The 20419-nt window shown below is 37.4% G+C and overlaps 2 protein-coding genes across 2 annotated transcripts; both read left to right on the top strand.

The window, feature by feature from the left end:
* Positions 1-6630: 6630 nt before the first annotated feature.
* Positions 6631-9441, top strand: LOC118557502. Its single transcript, XM_036127633.1, has 6 exons — positions 6631-6736; positions 6868-7194; positions 8254-8604; positions 8700-8825; positions 9182-9243; positions 9323-9441. Exons 1-6 carry the CDS (start codon positions 6631-6633, stop codon positions 9437-9439), a joined length of 1089 nt encoding a protein of 362 aa, XP_035983526.1. The 3' UTR covers positions 9440-9441.
* A 7382-nt stretch (positions 9442-16823) lies between these two features.
* Positions 16824-18832, top strand: LOC118557501. The gene is made up of 6 exons (XM_036127632.1): positions 16824-16849; positions 16984-17310; positions 17836-18186; positions 18362-18487; positions 18565-18608; positions 18716-18832. Exons 2-6 carry the CDS (start codon positions 17031-17033, stop codon positions 18830-18832), a joined length of 918 nt encoding a protein of 305 aa, XP_035983525.1. The 5' UTR covers positions 16824-16849; positions 16984-17030.
* The last annotated feature ends 1587 nt before the right edge of the window (positions 18833-20419 follow it).

The following is a 20419-nucleotide window of genomic DNA, read 5'->3' as shown; positions in this document are numbered from 1 at the left end:
GGAAACTGTCCAGATATGAACATAATCACAGGCCAATGGCTCACCAGAAAGGGCAGAGCTAACAGCAGAACCACACAGGAACACAGAGCGGTTTTGACTAGCACACAGAAACTGGAAAACCCTTTTCACTGAGGGCAGGTTATTTGCAGAAGCCCAAGGTCCGGCAAGCTGAGCACACAAGACCTGGGAGAGGCATATAGGCTGTGCAAACAAGACGTTCTGGGAGTGAGTGTCTGTGGAGGGCAGGTATGAGTTGGTGGAGTGACAGATGAGCTGCATTGAGTCTGATTACTGCAACAGGTGGAACCAATCAAGATGGCTGATGAGAGTGGAGTAGAGAATGGAGGGAAACAGACCAAAAACATAAACAAAAAGCCCAGATCGTGACACATATTTACCTTATTTGTTAATAATTTAGCCAATAATTATTGGACCACATGATGACACTCACTGGATATTGTAATGCTACAGCTCTGTGTGTGTTTTGTTCATGCCTGCTCTGGCCCTGATGATCTGCTTCCATCGTTAGCTCCAAGCAGCACAATACATATTGTCACTAATTAGTGGTAGTGAGGAAACCTGCACTCCGCCCTCCCTGTTTGTTTATAAGATTAGATCTTGTAAAAAAAAACATTATCGTAGTCATTGTTGGACTATGGGTACACAAATTTCTTCCCTAGAATATAACAACCTCTGTAGCAGGAAATGCCCTTTAATCACACATTTTGAGTTAACCAATCAGCAAGTCTGGTAAAAAAAAAGGAATATGCACAAAAAAAAACCAGTTAGATGACTCTGCTTTGCTTCATACTGCTTTTCATGCACCAAGTAATTAAGTGTGATATATATAACAAACATCACTTTTGCACTTTTTTGAAAACAAAGTTTATGCGCAAAGTTGTACTTTAAAATCTGTTTTTTCCTTTTTCAATCTGAGCTGACTAGGGATGGGTACCAGCCGAGTCCCGTCGACACCAGGTACCGATTCATGTAAAATTTAAACAGTACCATGTTTCAGTACATAAACACATCACTGTGACATTGAGGGAGAAGAAGAGTGGGCGATATTCCATGCTGAACATGAACACAGCATTGCACGCACAAAAGCATAATGACGTCAGTAGCTACTGGTCCAGTCAACAAAGCATGGCTGATAAAAAGAAATTTTCAAAAATTGCTGCAGATTCAGATTGCTGCAATATTTGTGAGGCAAAGTACAAGCCCAGCCGTGGGAATGCTTGTAATCTGAGGAAACATCTAGTGACTGCTGCCATTTTTGTGAATTTCTTGCATATTTACCGACTTTTCAGACCAATCCAGTGACCATTTTTCAAAAAAGCTACCAGCGAAAAATCTAGCGACTTCTTCTGAATTAACTTACCGTGAAAATAACAACCGTACTGGAGTTATTGTCTTAGGACAGCCAAGCACTTCAACAAGTTTCCCCAAGCACTGTCTCCCAGACAGACATCTGCCTCGTTCTGAAACTCACCTGGAGTCAGAGCAAAGAAAGCAAAGAGGAAAGCTTCTACCCTCATTGTAAATGTATGCTGCCCTGATTTACAAAGAGAGATAAAATATGTTTTTAATATGTTTTTTCTTGTCTGAAACTGTTGCACAAAAACAATTCCCTGAATTTTATTCATACACAGCTTCAATCCCTTATTCGCCTGGTTCCGATAACTGGTTCTGATAACTGTTTTATTATTAAATTGCTTTTATTATTTTCCAGGTTTTGTATAAGATTAATAAATTATTTAATAACGTTCATTTGTATTTCTAAACAAGATTATCTTTTGAGAAATAAATATGTTAAATTAAAATATTTAGAGAATGTATTAATAAACTGACATTTATTACTACATAAACATGCCAAAGTACTGAAAATAGGAACCATTAAGTACCGGTATGTATTCCCAGGTACCGAGTATTGGTACCTTACCAGTACAAATATGCACCCATATTTACCCACTGACAGACTTCCGGTTGCTAAAATTTCAAAATAAGATGAGAAGAGAGCCTGAAAAATCAAACGTGCAAACTGAGGCTACACCAGTATTACGCCTGTCCAAGTACGCCTGGCTTACTAAAATAATCAAATTACAGCAATACTTTCTTTTACATCACTTACTTTACATACAACTGATTTAACATGAAATAGACACAAATCTTAGAATTTTTTATGAGCTGTACAGTATACTATGTTTTATGTCACAGTAGGGACCCTGCTAAGGAAGAACTGAGAGATATGTACATAGTTAAATTTTCATTTACATTAAACTATTTACATTTTGTGCAATGACACTCAGCACAAGCATATGATACTCTGCAGCCTTGCTTCTGTCAAGCCTTTTTTTGAGCAGTGTATATCTATCTATCTATCTATCTATCTATCTATCTATCTCTCTCTCTCTCTCTCTCTCTCTCTCTCTCTCTCTCTCTCTCTCTCTCTCTCTCTATATATATATTATATATATATATATATATATATATATATATATATATATATATATATATATATATATATATATATATATATATATATATCAGTGACGTGCAGTCAGGGGAGGCAAGTGAGGCCAGGCCTCACTTGTCATTATGGAAAGAAAGAAAATATATAATAACATAATATAAATTTTGATTCACTCAGTCATTTGTAATAAGTATCGTTTTATCTAATTTCCTAATTTTTTGATCATATTGTATTTAAAATCGCAGACCTTTCGCTATTTTTCATGTAAATCCTTGGTGGCGTTTGATAGCGAAGCTAGTGAGGCCGCAGCGAGCTTGGCCTCCCCTGGGATTTTGCAATCCCATGTTAACTGCGCTGACTTCCATTCTGTGATGCATCTTCCTGTCACTAGATCATAAATTCAATTGTTCAAACAGTTATGAACTGATTTTCTATAATTTTATGTAGGCCTATGTGAATTACATATTGTGTTTTGGTCATCAAACTGTGTGCAGGTAACATGTTTTCATGCTGCTGGGCGATCATAAAAGGCAAAGAACTGGTTGTAGGTGAGGCTGGCAGTTCCTTGGCCTCTAGGCAGGGGGCGCTCAAGAAGCACCATTCCAGATCCCAAAACTGTAGAGTGACAGCAAGTTATGGATGTTTTATTAGCGAGTTTTGCTAAACAAGTAAAGCACTAAAAAGACTCTGAACATACAGCTGGAACAGGACTGATCAAGGAGAGCTTTCCTCCCTGGCAGTGATCTCCATTGAGACTGAGAGACTTTTAAATCTGAAGAAGATAAAGAGAACTTTTACCGGAAAGTGACCAATATTTATGTTCAGAAAGAGCGCAGCTGAACTTCATTTCTAAGTAGAGGTAAGACAGCGATAATTATTCATGTTTTGTTTTTGTAATGAAATGTGCGTAATGTGGGTTATAGTTTTTAAATGTGTTACAAATGCAGAAATCCATCATAACTCATAAACTTACCCATCAAATGACAAATAATTTAGTTTTATTTTTTTTCATCAAAGAAACAATATTTTTTCCATGTCTCTTGGTGATTTGATTTGGCTCAATCAGTCTTCTTCAGCACTTTCCAATGAGTCTACTCTGTAGAGTGTATATATTTGTAAATCTGACTCTGATGACATCAGTGCCTCACCAGCTATGAACCCTACCGCACGTCACTGATATATATATATATATATATATATATATATATATATATATATATATATATATATATATATATATATATATATATATATATACCACTAGAGTGAAGCCGGCGGTTTCACTCTAGTGGTAGCATGAGACTGAGTCTACAACACACAAGAGGCTCAGGGAGTGCAGCTCATCCAGGATGGCACATCAATGCGAGCTGTGGCAAAACGGTTTGTTGTGTCTGTCAGCTTAGTGTCCAGAGCATGGAGGTGCCACCAGGAGACAGACCAGCACATCAGGAGACATGGAGGAGGGTAACAACGCAGCAGGAGGACCGCTACCTCCACTTTGTGCAAGGTGGAACAGGAGGAGCACTGCCAGAGCCCTGCAAAATTACCTCCAGCAGGCCACAAATGTACATGTGTCTTCTCATACAATCAGAAACAGACTCCATGAGGGTGGTATGAGTGCCTGACATCCACATATGTGTAGGGCCTGTGCATACAGGCCAACACTTGCAGGATGTTTGGCATTTGCCAGAGAACAGAAATTCGCCACTGGCGCCCTGTGCTCTTCACAGATGAAAACAGAATGTTCTGCTGCCTGCAACATCCTCCAGCATGACTTGTTTGGTACTCGGTTATTAATGGTGTGGGGTGGCATTTCTTTGGGAGGCCACACAGCCCTCCATGTGCTCGCCAGAGGTAGTCTGACTGCCCTTAGGTACAGAGATGAGATCCTCGGACCCATTGTGAGACCAGATGCTGGTGCGGTTGGCCCTGGGTTCCTCCTAAATGCTAGACTCCATGTGGCTGGAGTGTGTCAGCAGTTCCTGCAAGATGAAGGCATTGATGCTATGGACTGGGCCGTCTGCTCCCCAGACCTGAATCCAATTGAGCACATCTGGGACATCATGTCCTGCTCCATCCACCAACACCACGTTGCACCAGACTGTCCAGGAGTTGGTGGTTGCGTTAGTTCAAGTCTGGAAGGAGATCCCTCAGAAGATCATCTGCCACCTCATCGGGAGCATGCCCAGGCGTTGCAGGGAGGTAATACAGGCTACTGAACCTCATTTTGACTTATTTTAAGGACATTTAATCAAAGTTGGATCCGCCTGTAGCATTTTTTCTAGTGTGTGGCTCCAAATTCAGACCTCCATTGGTTAATAAATTGTTTTCCAGTGAATTTGTAAACAGTTCAGGTAATGCATAGCTACAGGATATAAACCAGGGGTCATCAACCTTTTTGAAACTGAGAGCTACATCATTGGTGTTGTGTCATACGAAGGGCTACCAGTACTGACCTTTGAACTAGAAAATTCAGAGGTCCCCTTAAATTTATGTAAAAAAAGCAAATCTTTTGCTTTACATATTGTCCTTTTTAAATCTATATAAATGCAAATGTGAATAAACAGGAAGAGTGATGGAATAAAATAAACTTTTACATGCAGCACACTGGTGGATTATGCTTTTTTGTAGGACAGACTCATGGGCACCACATGTGGTCCTCGGGGGGGCTACTTGGTGCCCACAGGCACCATGTTGGTGACCCCTATTTTAATGGAGGGACTTCTGAGTGCATGTTAGCAGAAAACATTGCAATTCAATAATTAGCACTCAAACTGTTGAAAGACAAATTTGCGCTTGAAAATGCTCTCAATTTTGTGACCTACAAACCACATTAGCATCAAGCCTGCCTTGCAGACCGGCTTCAAGCCTCAACCCTGTCTGCCTTTCTGCTTTCGGGATCGGTAGATTCCTGCAGAGGTTTGCCTTCCTGCACCAGGGCTTGATTAATTTAAATAAACCTTTTAAATTGCAGAACAGTGTTGAGATAAATATGCCGTTCAGTGATTATCCGGCACATTACAATATAAGCCTGAAAAGTTAAAATTTTATGTTAAAAACAAAATATGAACCTGAGAACATTGAGACTGTTTAATCTCATTTTTTTTTTAATCAATTTAAAGTGTTAATAGCATTCCCCCATTTCAGTTTGTTGTCAACATTTTGTTTCATAGGTCAGAAAACAAAATTCAGATTGCTTAACTAAAACACTGACACAAAGATTGTTCTGGGGCTATGTGTTAAACCCCACATTTCCCTTGGTGTGTTGTTCATGTGCAAATAAATTTGTACTCAAGTGTGTAATAAATCAAACCTGTTTTATCACGTGTTTACCTATCTCTACCTTTACTCTCAGCAGTTTTCCACAAGATAAAGTTGCATGAAATAACTGCGTAGAATATTATAAATATTGTATACGATGAGAATTAAAATAAGAATTACCTAAAAATGTCAAGAATCAGAAACAGAGGACCCTGAATTCAGCCAGACAAGCAAAAGGTTGTAATAAAAAGGTGATTTATTAACAAAGCAAAAAACCAAAAGAGGGCACCAAGCCAAAAAGCAAAGAGGCAGTGTCCAAAAAACTTAAACAGTCCACAGCCAACAACCTAAAATAAACTGGTCAGAAGTCAGGCTGGTCTATTAACAAAAAGAGCAGAACAGGTCAAATAATCCAGGTAAAAACTAACAGAATCAGGTTGGGTACAGGCAGACAGGATCAGACTTACCCCAGGCAGGAAACACAAACACAATGATCGGGCAGAGTGCAAGGAACAGAGGCAGGCATAAGTAGGGGAGTGAGCAGGTGAAAGGAATCAAACTAATTACCAGACTAAGTGGAGCTGATCAGGGATGTGGCTGGAGGTGGAACTGAACAACTACCATGTGAAAACAGGTTAAACTAAAACAGTTCAAGAACCAATCTGAAACACAAAATAAATTACAAGACCCAACCTAAGATGGAACTCAAACCAAGACTGAAACAGGACACAAGCTAAAATAGAAAACAATAACCTAAAAACAGAAATTAAAACTAAGGCAGGAACTCAAACTATGACAAAAAATTTAAATTGAATTCAAAGACATCTAAATCAGAGAAATGCTAGCGTAGCAGAGAAGCCCCAGGGTGATATATTTTGAGACAACCAATCAGACACATGAATCAGAACACCACGTCCTACTTAAATGTGAACAAGTGCTCACAGGATGACAGTCTCAAAATGATCCTGTTGTTGGTTTTGCTTTTTCTCCTTCATCAAGGATGTGAGTTACCCATTAATCTAACTGTGTTATTTCAGTTTTTGTAACATGTTCCTCTTACTTCACAGTGTAGACTGCTCTTCCTTTACTTACACAATTGTTTAATATGTTCCTCTTTTTTCTGTCTAATGCAGATGCTTTGGTGCCAGTGATCACAGTTCACGTTGGTGAAGCAACAACAGTTACATGTGATTTGCCCAGTGATGAATATAGAGGTGGTAAACTTTTATGGTACAGGCAAACCGTGGGACATACTCTGGAACTAATTGGAACATTTTGGAAGTATGCAAACCTCAATTACGGACCAAGTTATTCTGACTCAAGAATGACAATTGTAGTTACTGACAAAATGAGCAACCTGACCATTTTAAAAACAGTTCAAGAAGATGAAGGAATGTATCACTGTGCTTTTCCCGACTGGAGCCAAACTGTTTGGCGTGGCACCTACTTGTTAATAAAAGGTAATGTCTTTCACTAATTAGATACTTAGATTTTATATGACAAGCATTGTAATACTGAACATTTCTAAGAATGTTTTGTAGATATAGGAATTGGGATTAGTTATATTTAATTCTGCAATTCTAAAGTAAACTAAGAAAAGACGAGAAGTTTTATGTCCACTTTAGATTAAAGAAAAATGGCATCGTTATCATATGGCAGTTGATTTTCTCAACTAAAACCTACAAAAACCCATGGCATTCCCATTTAAGATGAAAATGTTATCTTAAAAATATTTAGAGACAAAGAAAATATTTAAAAAATTTATAACATAAAGTGTTGTAAATTGTAATGTTAATAAAACGATGCATTTTCTACATTTTGCACTAGCCATGGAAAGAAAATCACCAAGACTTGGAGTAGCAAAGCTTTTATTTTCAGTGTAAATGGATATGCTAACAACTAACTTTTTCATCCGGTATTGAACATCTAACTGGAACTACAATATCTTTCAGAAGACAATAAAGAAATGCCAGAAACTTCTAGCTTCTATTCTGTTTTTTTTTTTTGTTTTTGTTTTGTTTTGAGGAAAGATTGTTCCTTAAGAGAGTTTTTACATGCTTTGTATGCCCTGTACCATTTAATAATTTGGATTGTTTTTAAAAGCCATAAAAATGGACGTTGTGTGAATGTCTGTTAGTAACATTTAATAGGTTCACTTAAAGATGTAATTCAATAAAGTGCTTAATTTAACATACATTAAATAATAAGACCTATCTGACAAACTTTAAGATGAGTGGACCTTGACAAAAGAGATGGCAGTAAGTTCAAACTGTCCTAGATGTTAGTGAGAATTGGACACTTTGTTTTCTAATATTAACACATATCAGCCAGTTTGAAAACTAATTCACTGTTGCTTTCCTTTTGACGCACACAAGTGTAACTACCTTACCTTATTAGAGTGATTCATATAATGCATACATTTTAAATGTCTCCAAGCCTCTCTTACAATTCTAAAAGCAGTTAAGCGTTTAAATAGCATTTTCTAACAAAATTCTAAAATGTTGTGCAATAATCTACAGGAAACACTGTGGGAACATTAAACTACAGAGTCGTTCAGAGCTTGACGGCTTCAGATTCCGTACGTGCAGAGGAATATGTGACTCTACAGTGTTCTGTCCTCTCGGACTTTGACAGGACAACGTGTTCAGAAGATCTCAGTGTCTTCTGGTTCAGATCAAATACACCTGACCCACATATAATGTTCATTGATGGGAACAAGACAGACAGATGTCAGAAGAAAACAGACTATCAGACTAGATGTGTATATAACTTCTCAAAGGACATCAGCTCCTCTGATGCTGGGACTTACTACTGTGCCGTGGCCACATGTGGAGAGATTTTATTTGGAAATGCAACCAAGCTAGAAGCTGGTATGATTTTATGTTTATCACTGAAAAAATACATTTACAAACCTAATGTTTTGCAGAAACAATGATTTTTGGCAAATTTTGTCTTTGCTTCACAGAGTCAACAGCAGATGGTGAAATTCCTGTACAAGTGATAACTATATCTTGTTTGATTATATCACTGATCATAAATATTGTTTTCATCTGTTTCAAAACTCCAAGAGCAGCATGCAAACAATCTGAAGGTAAGTGTTTCTCACAGAATTTTGGAGATTGAGAAATCTACCAGAAATATTAGTTATCTGCTACCCTAAGTCAATGTTATAATCTCTGCATACTGATATTGAAAACAACCAATTGAATATTTATTGCTGTGTGTGACTGTTTAAAAGAACATGCTGAGAAAATAAATTGTGCAATCAAAGGATTTTTTAACATAGGTAAATATGATTTGCAGTATACCACGAAACTGGTCAATAAGACTGCAAAAGCCCTCTATAGTACATATATTCTTTTAATTCTTTAAAAGTGCAAATGGGTGTGAAAATAAAGATCAAAGGCAAATGAAGCACCTGCTATTTTTGTTTCTCTTTATATTTAGCAATAGAAGGCACCTCTTCACAAGAAATAAGTATGAACTTGAGTCAGCAAGATGATCATACTGTAAGTAAAGTTATAAATTCAGGTGAATGGTTGACTCTGACTAGTATGCAATATAACAAACATTTTATTTACTGTGCAGAATGAAAACGGGAAGGATCTGAACTATGCAGCATTACACTTCTCAGCTGGTAAAGCTAGAAGAGGGAAAAAAATTAACGTGAAGGAGGACAGTGTGTATTCCTATATTAAACCTTGAAACTGTACATATATGTTTTAAAGATTTAACCACTGAAAATGAGAGTAAATAAATTTTGGATTAAAAATCTGTTTTTGTTTTCTTTACTTTCAGAATAAACCCTTAAAGGCCATTGTTTGTTTTTATATTTATCTTTATTTATCATTGCAACATGAATTCCAATGAAATATATCCTCTGCATTTAACACATCCCTTAGGGACCAATGGGCTGGCACTGTGCAGAGCCCTGGGATCATTCTGGGGCTAAGGATCTTAAAACAAGCAGAAGCAGGCTCAGTATGAACGGCCATCGGCCACAGCTGACTGGGGGTTTGAGAAGACACAGCAGAGAAACAAAACAAACACAGAACCGATCTAGGAATACTTTCTATAGAGGGGTGTCAAGTTTGTAGACATCGGGCAATCAAATATTCAATGATGAATGAATTATTTATTAAATGAAGAAGGCTTACAAAATAACAAGGATGACAGGAACCAGGAGTACAGCACAGAGGACCTGACAACTGACAACGGCTGAACTGATTAAACTAACGAAAAACAAGCGGAAAATTAACATCTAACTGAACTACTGAAATAATGAACAGAAACTGACTAAAAAAAGGAACTGAATCTAATAGATACAATAATACACTAATAACATAAATACTGAACAGAAAACTAAACTAATGACATAAAGAAGGATCCATGCAGAGACAATATAAAGGTGCAAAACGTAAATAGACTGCAGGATCCCCAGGGATATACAAGAAGTAATCAAACCTGTGGGGATCCTGCAGAGGATAATGGCCAACTAGGTCCATAAGTGGTTGAGTCTAGTATAGAAACACAGTTAAATAGATAAGCTCGGAGCCAATTTTCAGGTGAGGAGAATGAAAGAGATTAAAGTTATTTGCAGTAAAAGGTAAGCCAATAGCTAAGCATAGGATAGGAAAAGAGTTACACTCTGAGAGACAGTTTCAGCTGTACCATCTATAAAAGGAAGTTGTTGATTTTTATATCTTGTATTTTATATCGACAAATTGGGTCATTGTCTTCTTCTCCAGTCATTGAAGTTTAGTTCAGATACTAGTTACCATTTTCAGCTACAAAAATAGGTCAGCTTAGAATTTTGCTTTCAAAGGCAGGATTTAGAGATACCAAAACATGCTTTCTTTTCTTTTAAAGAGTAATCACAATTATTTAATTAAGCTCTAGCCCTTTTTAACAATTACAAACAATTCAAGTAATCATTATATTAATAATTATGCTTTTCACACATTTGACATTTCTGTGGATTCCATACGTCTGTGTTTAAAATGCAACTCACCCTAAAAAAAATTTTTTCTGCAGATCATCGGTATAAACTGGACCTAAGGGTGCAACTTTAATGTTACTATTCCTTTTTTACATCTTTGTATAAACTTGTTTAATTCTTCAATATCTGTCTTAAAACCATCTTAGTGCTGCCCTTTTAGGATTGAAGGGTGGCTACTGCAGTTGAATTTTCCTATTGGTTGAAACGGTAAATGCTTTCCTCACCATATCCCTGGTGCTTTATACAGAAAGATGAGCCGGCAGCAGGAAAAGGCATACAGCCGCTGCCTTGTACCACATGAGGTGGATGGATGGACATTTCCGGGACAAAACATAACAGGTTTCAGTGTCAAATTAGAGAAAGTCTTGATAAATCCACGGATCTGATACTGCTCGTCTGGGTATAGAAAGCTGAAGTTTCAGTTTTCTTTTTCTTTTACCCTTCTGGCGTAAGTCATGGTTTGAAAATAATAAAATAATATTTTGGTATGACTGACTCTGTTCATTGTGTTCTTTATTAATGTCATCACTCTTCAGTTTTTCTGGACTGCCTCGGAAAAAACCTTCTATTTTCTCCTTGCCTTGGACCCAGTCACTGAAGTGAACTGCGTTCACTCAAAACTCCTCTCGAGTCGGCTCGCATTGGCTTTACTCCTCAGCAGACCTGCAGAAACCCGCGCTGGCCCTGAAAGAAAAACAATTGCTCCTGGAACACTTGAAAGTGAGCAGAGCTGTGCGGTGCAGTCTATTACAAGCCAGTGGAACTGGACCTAAATTTAGCCAGTGGCTCGAACTCGAGCCCAGCAGTGACGAGGGGGGTGAAAAATCCTCCACCTCAAAAGACTGTTCCATGACTAAACCACCCAGTGTCGTATTTGTCCCTATGTTTCAACAAGTCACCTTCCCTCGTCCTGACTGCAGCCCGAGCCCCACATAACGGAAGGGCTCCAGACACCTAGGGGGAGTTGACCACCAACCATTTCGGGACCAGACCCACTGGCTTTAGTAAACATTAATGGGATATCCAAAGGAGACTTGGATAGAAGAATGTGGTGGACCATTTAATCAAACCTTTGGTGCTGTAAGTTGTCAGGCTGCCTACCTGAACAGCATCCGCTTTAAAACAGCATTAGGTGGCAGCACCTTTGAATAGGAGACCAGTAAGACACACAAAACAGTTATGTATTTAATTTTGACTTTGCACATTTTATTGCCGTATTATTAATTAAACAATACAGTTGAAACAATACAATCTAAAATATTGTTATACTAATCGGTATCAACATTACAGACTTTTAGAATTATTTTCCATAAGATGATGGTTTGTAAAAAAAAAGATTAGTTATTAGACACTGCAACTTGGAAATGCTTCGTAGAAAATTATCAAAAGAACATTGACTGGGTTTATACAGGAATTCCAGAGTTGAATTTACTACCTATTTTCCTACCCCTACAATATTTTTACTGCCAACATAAAATTGAGCAGCAGCCTATTTTGGGGGAGTGATGGATAGCATAGTACTTATGTATCTACCATGGACAGGGAGGGGGAAACAGGTGGGATGAAGAATGAGCTCTAAGAGAATAAGTTTACTTCTTCCCACTGCATAGTACCTGATGCTGGGTTTTTAGGTCCAACAGCTCCTCCTCTGCTGCCTTCCTCTTCACATCCTGTGTTGCATACTCTTTTTTACTTTCATTTTCCAGGTACAGTCTGTATTGAGATCTTGCAGAAGCAGCAGAGAAAAGGAGCTTTGTCAGAAGCCCTTTAAAAACACCCCACAACTGCAGGAGATATCCTAACCAGATGCCCGAGCCACCTCAACTGGCTCCTCTCGACGTGGAGGAGCAGCGGCTCTACTCTGAGTCCTCCCCGGATGACTGAGCTCCTCACCCTATCTCTAAGGGAGAGCCCAGACACACTACAGAGAAAACTCATTTCAGCCGCTTGTATCCGGGATCTCGTTCTTTCGGTCACGACCCAAAGCTCATGACCATAGATGAGGGTAGGAACGTAGATCGACCGGTAAATCGAGAACTTTGCCTTTTGGCTCAGCTCTTTCTTCACCACAACGGACCTGTACAGCGTCCGCTTCACAGCAGACGCAGCACCAATTTGCCTATTGATCTCCCGCTCCATATTCCCTTCCATTAGTGAAGAAAACCCCAAGGCACTCAAACTTCTCCATTAAGGGCAGCACATCCTCCCCAACCCGGAGAAGGCACTCTAACCTTTTTAGGTTCAAGACCATGGTCTCGGATTTGGAGGCACTGATTCTCATCCCGGCCGCTTCTCACTCGGCTGCGAACCGCTCTGGTGAGAGCTGTAGATCACGCCCTGATTAAGCCAATAAAACCACGTGATCCGCGAATAGCAGAGACGCAATCCTAAGGCCACCAAAACGGATCCCCTAAACACCTTGGCTGTGCCTAGAAATTCTGTCCATAAAAGGTATGAACAGAATTGATGACAAAGGGCAACCTTGGTGGAGTCCAACTCTCACCGGAAACAAGTCCGACTTACTGCCGGCAATGCGGACCAGACTCTGACACCGGTCATACAGAGACTTGACAGCCCTTATTAAAGGGCCCGGTACTCCATACTCCCGGAGTACCCCCCCCCACAGGACCCCTCGGGGGACACGGTCGAATGCCTTCTCCAGATCCACAAAACACATGTAGACTGGTTGGGCAAACTCCCATGCCCCCTCCAGGATCCTGCTGAGGGTGTAGAGCTGGTCCAGTGTTCCACGGCCAAGACGAAAACCACATCTGGCCCTCCCTACTGAAGCTGCTACCCCTGCGACTCGACCCCGAATAAGCGGAAGACGATGGATGGATGGATGGAAATTCATTCACTATCTCAGCCATTTCATTCAGGGTTTTGTCATTATATACAACATATTCAGAGTGGGTAGTTTTAGAGGAATTATCTATCATCAAGCTCTATAATGCTTTCCATATTCCTTTAATGTTTTGTTTATTTACTTATGTTTTTTAATGACATTAAAAAACATTCTGACATACTTTTTTATATAATGTTAGTGCCCTCATTTACTTTTCTGCAGACCCCTTCAAGGATCACACAGCTTGGCAGATGGTCGCTGATAGCATTTATAAGAAGTCCACTCTTGAACTTATTTTCCATAAATATATCAATCAGAGTTGAACTGTGTGTCACTATTCTGCTTGGTTTTGTAATATGTGGATGTCACCCTAAACTGTGCAGGGTATCAATAAACTCTTCTGTCCTTTTAACCTTGTTGGAATACAACACATCTATTTTAAAGTCATCACAGATGAAAATGACCTTTTGGTAAATCTTAGGAAATATTGTTTTCATGTAATTTCTAAACTTTAGTGCCAGGTGATGGTGCTCTGTACGTCTAGCTAATGATGATATTTTTCTGCTCCTTAAGCTGAATCTCAATAGTAATGCATTCCATTACATCATCTATTGACATTGACATATTTTCTACAACCTTGTATTTGACTACATTATTTATGTACAAAGCTACACCTCCCCCTTTTTAATTCATCCATCCATCCATTTTCTGACCTGCTTAATCCCTCATGGGGTCGCGGGGGTTTCTGGTGCCTATCTCCAGCGTTCACTGGGCGAGAGGCGGGGTACACCCTGGACAGGTCGCCGGTCTGTCCTTTTTTATTCTTTCTGTTTAAATAATTTAACTCTTAAACCCTCAGAGGGAAATCTGCTCCCTTTTCAGAGTTGAGTCAGGTTTCTGATAGTGCTACAGCACCGAAGGACCTTTTTAGTTGATATAAGTACTTATAGTTGATATAAGTAATTAAAAACCTTTTAAAACGCAATATCGTGTCCAGATGAATATCAGGTTCTCAGATTTTCGGTCGCATTAAAATATAGGCCCAAAACCAACGTTTGATTTCATGTTAAGGACTAACTATGAAACTAAAAGCATCCAGGTTCTTTGAAAGACCACTGTTTTTGAATTTATTTAAACTTAAATGAAAAATTGTTTGTTTAAGTTTATAGTCCAATTTTTTTTTTACCTGCATTGACAATGCCACTGCAATGCAGTTTTCTAAGTTTGTCCTTCCTTATATTCAATTCATGTACAGCACTTTGAGTAGTCTTGTCACTGAACTGTGCTATACATTTTAACTTGTCTTGCATTGCAGATAAAGCATGTGCAGATAAATTTGTATTAAAATGTGCAATAAATCAAACCTATTTTACCATGTCGTCTCTACCTATCTCTACCTTTATTCTCAGCATTTTTTCACAAGATGAAGTTGCATGAAATAACTGCATACAATATTATAAATATTATATACAATAATATGATAATTGTGTAACATAAGAATTACCTAAAAATTCAAATTTAATTGAATACATCTAAACAGGGGAAATGCCAGTGTAGCAAAGAAGCTTCAGGGTGATGTATTCTGAGACAGCCAATCAGATGCCATGAATCAGAACACCACATCCTACTTAAATGTGAACAAGTGCTCACATGAAAACAGTGTGAAAATGATCCTGTTGTTGATCTTGCTTTTTCTCCTTGATCAAGGATGTGAGTTACACATTAATTCAACTGTGTAATTTAAGTGTTTGCATGTCTACCAGATTTGTGCCTGCTCATGCTAACATTTCCTTCTTACTTCACAGTGTGGGGTGCTCTTCATATACCTACAAATTTGAAGCACTTTGGTTTCAGTGATCACAGTTCACCTTGATGAAGCTGTAACCCTTACATGTGATTTGCATGATGCTAGATACAGATGTGGTAAACTTTTCTGGTGCAGGCATACTGCAGGCATACTGCACCAGAACAGTGCATATTCGAAATACTCTCAAACTTGTTGGAACATTTGTGAGTACAGACCCTACGTACGGACCAGATTATTCTGACTCAAGAATTAAAATTGTATGTACTGACAAGATGAGCAACCTGACCATTTTAAAAACCGTACAAGAAGATGAAGGAATGTATCTATCACTGTGTTCTCACTGACTGGAATGAAAATATTTGGCATGGCACCTCCTTGTTAATAAGAGGTAATGTCTTTCACATGATTAGATATTTAGCTTTTATATGAAAAGCTTCATAGAACTGCAAATTTCAAAATAAATTTTCGGAAATATTTATATTTATATATACCAAATGGGTATTTGGTATATATAAGTTATATACAGTTATTAATTTTTGCACTGCTAAAATAAAGTAAGAAACATTAATAGTTTTATGTTCGTTTTAGAATGAAAAAAATATTTTTTGTTGTCACATGCCAGTTGATTTATTCAACTTTACAAAAAACAATGGCATTCATATTTTAAATGAAAACGTAATCTCTAGCAGATTTTGAGACAGAGAAAATGAAAAATGTGCATATAATAAAGTGTTGTTATAAACTGTAACGTTGACAAAATAACACAACTTCCACATTTCACTCTAGCCAGAGAAAATAAATATTTCAGTTGAGATTTGGAGTTGTAAAACTTCACTGTAACTGGATACACTAAGAACTAGCTCTTTTAGCTTGTGTTAAATATTTAATTGGAATTGCAGTATCTTTCAGAAGACAGCAAAGAAAGTAAATAAAGGTCAGAAACTTAAATTTGATAGAATCTATTTTATTTGTTTAGAAAGCAGAAAGCTAAATTAAATTATTAGAATGTTACTTCTGCGTAAATAAATGATAAAAATAATAAATTAGTTTTTACATCACCAGATACAAGTACCCTGGGGTTATTGCCAATTATGTGCTAAAAAATTCCATATCTAAGTTGAACTTAAACAGAGCCCACTTAAAGTAATACAATTTAATTGATTGTTATACCAATTGGCATCAACATGAACATCTTTTAGAACGATTATTTTCTGTAAGATCTTTAAAAAGGTTATTGGTTATTGTTAGACTATGGCTACAAGAACTGCCCCTTTAAAACAAAAAAAACCCCTCTGCAGCAGGAAATACTCTTTGATCACACATTTTGAGATAACCAATCAGAGAATCTGGTAACCACGCCTCCGTCTGTCACTGGAAAAAAACTAATAAAAAGCAAGTGTTTCATTGAAAACAGTTTAAAGATGACTCTGTTATGGCTCATACTGCTTCTCCTGCACCAAGGATGTAAGTTTTATATACAATGAAAATGACTTTTGCGCTTTTGTGAAAATAAGGTTTATTCTCAGATTTTACTTATTTCTTTGGGTTATATCTTGTTTGTCTTTTCTGAATAACATTTGTTGTTCTTTATAATGCAGATACGTTGGTTCCAGTGACAATCGTTCAGCTTGGAGACACTGCAACTATGAAATGTTCCTTAGAAAGTGATGAAAAGACCAGTGATGAACTCCACTGGTACAAACAAACTACAGGAAATTCGCTGAAAATAATTGTGAAGTTATTAGAAAATGAAAAGCCTAGTTTTGGATCTGAATTTTTGGCCTCAAGATTAAACGTCACATACAAAGGGAGGTTTAGCAATCTGACCATTTGGAAGACGACTCAAGAAGATGAAGGCATATATCACTGTGCTCTCATTAACTGGAACAAGAACACTTGGCGAGGGACCTATTTGCTTATAAAAGGTAATTTATTTCTTAGAATTATTACAGCAAGGAAAATCCTTACAAAGTGTATTTTTTGTTTGATTTGGTATTATGTATATAATACAGAACAATATGTCAATAAATAATTCCAGTACAATTATTATTTCAAACACAAATTTTGTCACAAATATTATTCTTTCAAATCTTCCCCTTGATATAAACACCAGCTAAACTTCGACCCAGAGTACGAATGCATGTGTGTTGAGAATGAATGGATTGCTGGGTGATTTGCTAGAATTGATTCACTTCACAAAAGTACAAAACACAAAATAAAACTATCGAGTAAGCAAAAAGAACTAAACAAATTGTAAAACATTGAAATGTAAAACTGTTGTTTGATGGCACAGGGATTAACCAAGAGTTCAGGTAAGGCATAGCAACAGTATGTAAACTTTCTTAAAAATATTTAAAATTTATACATTTTAAACGTCTCAAAGCCTCACTTACAATTCTAATGCAAAGTAAAATGTTTAAATTGCAATTTCTAACATTTTGTATCTACAGGAAACAACGTGGGAACATCAAACTACAGAGTAGTTCAGAGCTCCACGGTATCAGATTCCCTCCATCCAGTGGAATATGTCACTCTACAATGTTCGGTCCTCTCAAACTTTGAGAGCAAGACTTGTTCAGGTGATATCAGTGTCTTCTGGTTCAGATCAAATACGCCTGACACAGATATCATCTACATTGATGGAAACAAAACGGAAAAATATCAGAAGACAATTGATCAGACCAGAAGTGTATTTAACTTCACTAAGAAGATCAGCTCCTCTGATGCTGGGACATATTATTGTGCTGTGGCCACATGTGGAGAGATTCTATTTGGAAATGGAACTAACCTGGGAATTCATGGTAAATATATCAAATGATATAATTATATATTTTTAGTATGCGATTGAATAAAGATGTAATCTTAGCTATTAGAATTCCAACTAAAATCCCTTAGTCAGATTTTAGCCAATCCAAACGTGACTAAAAATGTTTTTTACATCTGATGTTTATTGTTTTTTCTTTTATAATGTTCCAGGGTTATCCTGGTCACCGGAGCCCATCAAAGTTATTTATTCACTTTCTGCAGTCTTAGTCATAAGTCTGATTGGTATGGCTGTCCTCATGAGCTCCATCAATGGGATCAAATGTGGACATTGTCAAGGTAATTTAAAATGCTTTTCTTGTACTTTGCTTATAGTAAATTATTACATCTTTATTTGTCTATTTTTTTAAATCCAGAGTCTGGTAAGGTGCAGGGAAACTGTGGTCAGAACAGGCAACAGGTAAAGTATAAAGGGTTCTCTTGTCAGATGTATTATTGCATTTTTAAGTAACAAATGAGTTTCATCAATTCTTATTTGCCTCATTATTTTTCAACTGATCTCCTCAGAGGGATGAAGACAGAGCGATGTATTCTGCTGCCATCTTCACCATGATGAAAATTGACAACAAGAAACCAGCAGAGAGAAAGATGATGTTTGCTGCAGTTAAAGCCTTTGGCCTTTAAGAAAATCTTCTTCAACCTTGGTGTTGATTCAATTCACGGCTGTTTTGAACTATATATTATAATGTGCATTAAATGTATTGGAACACTTTTAATAAACATGATTACCAATTGCTCTTACTTAATATAGACATATTTTCATTTTGTTGATATGAACATTACTGAAATCAAGCTTGTGTTGTATACACACAATATTCTTAACTTTATTCAGTAATTTGAATATTTGGTGTTTTGGATGCTTAAAAACACAACTCCCAAAACAGAAGTTCATTGTACAAACAGGAAATGCCCTTTGATGGTAACCAAGCAGATGCATTTGACTGTCTGGATCACCACACCTCAGCCTGTTATTAAAAAGATCCAGGGTTAGTGTCAGAATTATGAAGAACCAATCTGGCCTTAATTAAGAATATATTCATTAATAAATTAAGCAATAAAACACCGGGCCAAATTAAAATGTGTGTAACATTAAATGCAAGACATAAAAAGAAGACATTCCAATATTTCATCAATTAATCAGCTATAAATATATATTTCAATTCAAAACTCTGACATATTTTATCTCTTTGCTTTTATGGTTATTTTATTGTATCTCTTTGTGTTAATGCTTGTCTTTTTGAGAATAGTCAGAAAAATTATAAATATAATACATGCAAAGATGAATAATTAATGATATATGAATTAATCATATTAAATGTACGATTTAGTCATACACATTTTCAGACATGAAAAGGGAACTGAAGAAGGGAAAGTTATTTAATCATACCCCTTCTTCATACTATAGGTATTAACACCAGAAACCTTTTTGATTCCTTTTTACTTATAAGTCAATACTACTCCAAAGTACATTAAGTAAATAAATACATAAATAAATGTTTTATTTCCTGACACTAGAGATACATCTTTAAAATAATACTTATTTTGTTTGGAAATGCTAATCTTTAAAGTTGCCAATTTTTGCAGCAATAGTAAAGCAGTTTGTTTGACAGAAAATACAAATATGTTTTTGCATATTTTTTCACAATTGCCGGCTTAGTACAGCATCAGTTACAATAGATTACTTGTCCATTGCAATGAAGTGGCTGTGGCCTGAAGGCTGGAAGGCTTCCAAGCAGTAGTGAGCGTTCGAGGGTGGGCAGGCAGGTGGAAGTTGATGGAAGTGTGCAATTGAATCCGAGTGGATCATCCATAGTCTGGCCAGCCAGACTAACTTTTGCCTCTTTTCGATACGGCTGATGTTAGACTGGAACTGCTCCCAAAGAGGCCTTTTTCAGGGGTGGGGTTAAAAGTCGCAAAGTAAACCCATGAGAGAAACTGCAGACATGATGTAAAAAACACATATACATCAATGATGGTCCTTCCTTATGCATTCTAGGCGTGTAGGTTAATAACCATAAAAATACCCATCTGGATATAACCAGAACAAGATGAGAGCCTCACCAGACTCCCCCACCGTGGCAGATACTCCAGCCTGGCTGGATCCCCGCCTCCTCACTGGCAGCAGCAGGCTGCTGCTCCACCACATCTGATGGGGCTACTTCCACCTGGAGGGGCACATTTTTTATCAATTCTGTGAAATCAAATTGTCCA

This window comes from Fundulus heteroclitus, chromosome 23 (assembly GCF_011125445.2).
Source record: "Fundulus heteroclitus isolate FHET01 chromosome 23, MU-UCD_Fhet_4.1, whole genome shotgun sequence".
In the NCBI taxonomy this organism is placed as follows: domain Eukaryota; kingdom Metazoa; phylum Chordata; class Actinopteri; order Cyprinodontiformes; family Fundulidae; genus Fundulus; species Fundulus heteroclitus.
This window is presented reverse-complemented; position numbering and strand designations above follow the sequence as displayed.